Raw genomic sequence first — 6,665 nt, 5'->3', positions numbered from 1 at the left:
CCACCAAGCCTCCATTGAATGGATCTAAGACTTCCTTTCCTACCTCTCCCATTGGGAAAAGCTCAGCTGCTCCTAGTGTCTCCAAACTTCTTGAGACATTACCTCTTTAAACTCCAGAGCCTCAACCTTCTAGCACTCACTCTCAGCCTAGATCACCTATCCCTCACATGGATAGGATGATGACTTTGATGGATGGTTTACATGAGCGCATTTCTAGACTTGCTAATATCATGTATTCTTAGAATAATCATGTTCAGCTTTGCTTGACTACTATTGAGACACGGTTGGATGAGATTTAGCATAAGCTTAAGGCAGACCTTTAGCTATTTGTGCCAAAAAGGAGGAGAAATCCTTGTTGTGAATAATGTGAATACTCCTTAGAGTAAGGGGGAGTGCTTATAGAAAGGGGGAGCATAGTGGATACAAAAGGAGGAAGCTAACCTACAACCACACAACTTAGAAGTTCTAACAGCCTTTTGCCTGTTTTGATTAGTATAGTTTATTTCCATTACTTTACTTTAAAACTTTTAGTACTTTAGTTTAAAATTCAGTTTATCTTTAGTACTTTTGTATCTTGGTTTTTATAGCCATTTCTTGATAGTTTTAGTTATCTATAGGCTCTTGCTTTAGTTTCTTTAATGCATCATGTGTTTGTTGGACATGTAATTAATTTTTGCACTGCTGTTAATTGCTTGCTTGTCTGGATAATCATTTTCTTGTTAAATGTTCATAATGGCCATTTCTTAATGACTGTTCTTGTTTGATCAAGTTATGCTATTTGTTCATGTATATTTTGTCTTGATCACATTTTACTTGCTCTTTATACATGTCTTGTATTCTACTTGCCTCATATTTAATGAAGCTATTTGTTATGTGCAAGTGTTTCAAGATACAAGTGTTTATAGTTCAAGTGCTTCACACTTTCTAGATTTAGGTGTGAGTAAGTTTTGCCTCTATTCCCATTCTCACATTTTAACCCTAAAGTCTATTCAGGGGTTTTGTCACAGAGTAGCCAAAGGGGAAGATTGTAAAGTTGTATTTTACAACTATGTTTTATGTTTGCTTTAATTCCGTATCAAATTTTATTGTAATTTTGTTCAATCATTTTCTTGTATTTTTGTGGGATTTAATGTAAGGGTTATGTGTGAGAGGTGAAGATCCTGTGAAGATGAGAATTTCACGATTGGCTCGTGAGTGCCAACCCGCAAAACAGGCCACGTGAGAAGCACATGCTAGAATTTGAAGAGTTTTTGATAGGTTGAATTTCGCTAGTCAACCTTAGCCAAACATTTAAGAGTTAAAGATTGTGCCTTTTCTCATACCTTTACCAACAATATATAAACCCTCACTACCCACAAAATTGTAAGAAGAACAAGGGGACTTTGCAAGAAACTTTTGAGAGAGAAACCTTAGCCAAACATTTAAGAGTTAAAGATTGTTTACCCACAATCCTCTACATCATTTCTCCAAAGTTTCCATTACTCCTACCTCTCCATTTATACATCCTTGATAGATTCTTAACCCAAACACTTGCCTCACCCATTCTGAGTGTTGAGAAAAGTTTTGGTGCCTATGGGAAGCATTGGAAGAAGCCATTGAGTGGCAGATGCAATCGGGTGGAATTGCGGAATCCAGATAACTAGTGAAGACATGACTCCGAGAAGCCTGTTAGTAGCTAAAGCTTGGAGGGCTTAGGTACATTGGGTAGATTAGGCTTGGAGGGTCTTTTTAATATTTGTGTACTTTAACTTATTCACCAATGGATCGATTTTGACTTGGAGGGCGGGGGAGAGGTTTTTCGCCGGGTACTTCGGTTTCCTCTTTAATAACACATCTTGGTGTTATCTTATGTTTGCATCTCTCTTCCCTACTCTTTGAGCTTTATATTTATCGCTTATTGTACTTGCTTATGCCTGAGAGTAGTGTTTCAATTTATTATGCATCTTTTACTCTTGTTCTGTACTTAGTTATGTTAGAGTAAAAGCAACTGAGCAATAATTTAAAATCGGGGGTCTAAACAAGTAATAATGTTTCTATACTAATTGAGCTTTCAATGTAAAAATGCAATTAAAAACTATCTATAGATTCAACATTACTTAAAAAAAGGAATATTGCGTTTTTATCGAAAGAAATTCGAAATATAATAAAGATTGAAAAACCGGTTGTATATTACTTTCGATATTTTTAATTTATATAGAAGGCCCACTACATTAAGGTTTCCTTCTTCTTCTTTTATTATTTATTATTTATTAACAAATGGGCTCCCTTAAAGGTAGGAAGAACTTTTGACAAGTCAATAAAAATCATTTCTTATTAGAAGGGAGGACAAATCTATACATATAAAGAAACGCTACGTTCATAATATTTTTACAACAAATTCTATGTGGCAAGTTTGTTAATGGTGGGTAAAAGAGTGATGTTAGTGGTGCGTCTAAATTAAAATTAGTGATAGTTTGTCACCTAAGATTTATTGTAAAAATATTGTGCACCTAAGATATATATATATATATATATATATGATAACATCAAAGCATTTGAATTTGTTAATCTATCGAATTTAATAATGCTCCATCTTATCATAATTTTTTTTTTTTGGTGAACCCCAAAAGAAAATAACGTCCTTTGATTCTTCTCTAATCTCCAATTAAAATAGGCATTGATCCTTCTTTAATTTTGCATATAGATCCCTTCTTTATTCTTTCCTTCCAACAAATCATTCGTATAGTTCTGTTTGTGAAGTTTCTTGATGTGTAAAGTGCTATGATACTATTGAAGTCCCATCAACCCATCAACTTCAACAAGACTTTGTCTTTGTTAGAGATATGTTAAGTCCAATAGTCTAGGTCAAGCCCAATCCTGCTTGATATGCAAGCTAAAAATGCTACTTGTTATTCAAGTCAATTAACCATAACTAATGTGTGTTTAATCTAGGATTTAACCTCCTTTAAATACCCTAGGATTGGGTGTGCAAGTGAGAATACTACTTTACAATCAACTCTATACAAGGTTTATAGAGATGTATATGCTAAAGGTCTAAATTTAGCTCTAGACGAGCTTTACACTAAATTTGGTCACTTGAGCCAATACAAAATAACCACAATAATATTATTTTTAATAATCTTATCATAGTGAAGGGAAATACCTTCCTTCGATTCTTCTCTTCTCTCCAAACAAAATTGGCATCAATCATTCTTGTCTCTTGCATCCCCATTCCTTAATTATTCTTTCCTTTCAACAAATCGCACGTACGGGTTCCAAGATGCTTGAAGTCCTATTGTACGGTCGTAGAGCAACATGACCATTGATTTCTCTCTATAAATAATGTAAATTATCATTTTTTTTCTATCCAAGAAGAAGGCATTTCAAGAAACTAATTCCTAAGACAGGTCTGACAATAGCAACATGGATGGTATGTTTTCTCATCCTGTTGTTTTCTTTCTTATTTTGTTTCATTTTCAATATATATATATATATATATATATATTTTACTGTCAATATTTTTAAAACTATATCGTTATTGTCATTTTTTATTGCCCACTTTGGAAATCTTTGATGGCATATGCTTAAAATGTATGAAGAGGATTCTAAAAAAAAAGAAAAAAAGAAAAAAAAGGTGTATGAAGGGAACTTCAAATTTCCGAAATTGAGTTCTTGACCCACAAAGATAAGAAAAAAAAGAGTGAGCGATATTAAAAAATGTTATTTTTATACATAAATATTTAAATATCCGGAGTTGTTTTAATTTCTCAACTACGCTTTCAAAAGATTGAAGTATTAAAATAACGGTGATTTCTTGAATATATACTTCGAGCTAAAGTGGGCATATAGAATGGAAGAGTACCATCATATTATTAAGATGGAAATTATAGGGTATTTTTTTTTCTTTCTGTATTTGTTTTTGTCTCAGTCTCTTCCCATCTATGTTACAGATTATTGTTTACTACCATTTGGGAAATTAATGGAAGGCTTGCCACAGCCGTACAAGAACATAAACATTTGACAAAATTACAAATTATATCTTTTCAGTTTGTTGAGTTGTCAAATTTGGCGCATAAGTTTTGTTTTTGTAACTCTAGTCCCTAGCTCACAATTGTTACTAACGTTGATCCTTCTGTCCAGCTCTATTTTGCATTAAAATAGGTAGTTTTGACTTCTTTTTTTCCCAATTTTTTATGCAGGAAATTTTATTTACATTTTTTTAATTTAAAAAATACAAGAAATTTTATAAATCTCTCTCTCTCTCTCTCTCTGTAAGTTTCTTTTTGTAATTTTATTTCAACAGAAAAATCCACCTCCCCAAGCTTCCAGAAACCTCCACCACATGTACCCAACCTGACTCAACGATAAGAGGTTGACTACTAATTTTACACCCATGTTTACAACTATCCTACATAGCATTCTATATAGCAGTCTGTGTGACTGGTTGTTTGTCAATCTTACATAAACCCACCAATTTTTATTTTAACACTCATCCATATGAGATAGTTGTAAAAATAAGTGCGAAATGGTTGTGATCTTAAAGTTTTTCCTTTAATTAATACAACTATGCGTTTTGCCTATTTTCATTCGTTGGCCTGGGTGACCAAGAATTACAAAGACATAGAGTCATATACTCGCACTCATATGTGGATGAAAGCTTGATATCCTGGAGGCAGATTCCCAATTCCCATCTTATCTATCTAAAGTACTTCGAATTATTTTCTGATCATTTAGAAAATGGTTGGAACCATCTTTCCTCCCTTTTATAGAGAATAAATATGGTACAATTGAATTTAGGACTCTCACTCCAACGGCAACAGCCTTAGATGATTCAGCTCATTGTATTTGGGGAAGTATCCTTTAAACACGAGAGTTAATTTTATATACCAAGTCTCAAGAACTCCGGGGTGGAGATTTATGTCCTTGCCGTGGTTACCAGCCTAATAAATAAAATCTTAAGTTGTTTGGTGATAAATTTTAACATTTAACTATATTTATGATAGTTTGACTTAGTTCTTATTGGATTACTTCATACCAGTATTCGTTTGGGAATTGTTGAAAAAAAATTAGTTTTTTACTTCTTGACTCTCTTTTTTCTCCCAAATGTTCTAGCTTTTAGGTTTTTCTTTTTAATAAACTACTTCAAGTTTTTTGTAACACATTTAACATAAATGTTACCAAAATAATAAACTATGCACAAATAAACTACCGTAAATAAGCAATTCCCAAACTAAAGCTCCTTTTTGTAATTCGATTCTTGGTGGAAGAGTTATTTACTTATATGGCATTTACTAATGAAGTTACTGCCATGTCCGAGGTAGTTTAGGCTTTATGCCTTCTTTTCTGAGGTAGTTGGGGGATGTTTGGTGAATTATCTTTCATTGACCTTTCTGTTGTCTCCCGTATATTGAATTTCATGCTTTGATCTTCTTACACTTTTGCAGACAGCCACGATGTTTCTAATGTTGAGGATTTTTATAAGCTCTTAGAGAATATCTCTAAATCTCTTGAAGAAATGGAAGTAGTATTGAAGTCTGCCTCTTCTAATGGTACAAAAGAGTCCCTTGCAGATATTAAACGTTTCTTCAATATGTCGGTTGATGCTGTTCTTTTGAATGATACTTTCTTATCCCAGTTCAGAAATGCTGCTGAACGCTTGGTTGACAAAACCAGTATCCTTGGACAGGACAAGAATGACCGTTTAAAGAACTTCAATAATGAGATCAATAGTAAAGTTAATAATTTAAGGGCTGCAGCTGAAAGAGAACAAAAGAGAACTGCACTTGAAAAAGCACGAAGGGTAAATGTTGAAACTCTAGAGACTTACAGGAGTGCATTTCAACCCCGTCGAGATGAGATGCGAAAGATGGTTTCCAACCATGAAGAACTGAAGAAAAATCTTAGAGATTATGAAAAGCTGATGATAAAGGAGATGCCCTCTTTCCAAAAAGGCTATTCTCAACAAAAAATTAGCATTGAGACAGAGATCAGTGGTTTTCAAGAGAATGAAGAGCGTTTACAAAAAGAAAGCCAAGAAATTGAAAAACTTCGTAAAGAACCTTCACTTGATTGGAGTGGTCTGATTAATGCATTTTATAATTAACTTTTCACGCTTTGTTTTCAGCTTATCACTCTTATAACTATTTTCTTAATTACTATTGAAAGACTTCTACTACTATTATTCTTAAAATATTAGTTGGCTTGTATAATAAGTTTTACTACCAAGGATCTCTTATGTTGTGGATCCATTTTATTCATACTTGGCTTGTAATGTTTCAAATATACTCCATTTATCAATTTAAGATGTTAATTCCTATTGATATACATCAACTTGTATGCATTTCCATTAGATATTTTACAAATCAAGTATGGTCCTTCCAAATTAGGAGATCATTTTTCAAAATAAGGGTTTTTAGTACCACATGGAAGGATTACTTTCCATACCTAGTCCCCAGTTTTTTTAAAGAAGAAATATATCAATTTCATTAAATCAAAGAGGCCAAGTCGGTCTAAACAATATGAATAATATCTAGTGGCACATCTTCCACCCAAACAAGTAAATTGGACGATGTGATTGTTCTTCTTATAAGAGAATGTGCTCTTGTGTTCTCTTGACAGTGAACATGGGAACAATTAATATAAGAAAAATGAGAAACTTGAAGTTTTACATCGTGAATTAAATGCCC

The 6,665-nt window shown here is 33.1% G+C and overlaps 1 protein-coding gene across 1 annotated transcript; it reads left to right on the top strand.

Annotated features, from left to right (window-relative positions):
* The first annotated feature begins 3,356 nt into the window (after positions 1-3,356).
* Positions 3,357-6,246, top strand: LOC115983419. Its single transcript, XM_031106090.1, has 2 exons — positions 3,357-3,409; positions 5,424-6,246. The coding sequence occupies exons 1-2, from the start codon at positions 3,403-3,405 to the stop codon at positions 6,080-6,082; spliced, it is 666 nt and encodes a 221-aa protein (XP_030961950.1). The 5' UTR covers positions 3,357-3,402; the 3' UTR covers positions 6,083-6,246.
* The last annotated feature ends 419 nt before the right edge of the window (positions 6,247-6,665 follow it).

The sequence above is a fragment of the Quercus lobata genome, chromosome 4 (assembly GCF_001633185.2).
Source record: "Quercus lobata isolate SW786 chromosome 4, ValleyOak3.0 Primary Assembly, whole genome shotgun sequence".
Lineage (NCBI taxonomy): Eukaryota > Viridiplantae > Streptophyta > Magnoliopsida > Fagales > Fagaceae > Quercus > Quercus lobata.
This window is presented reverse-complemented; position numbering and strand designations above follow the sequence as displayed.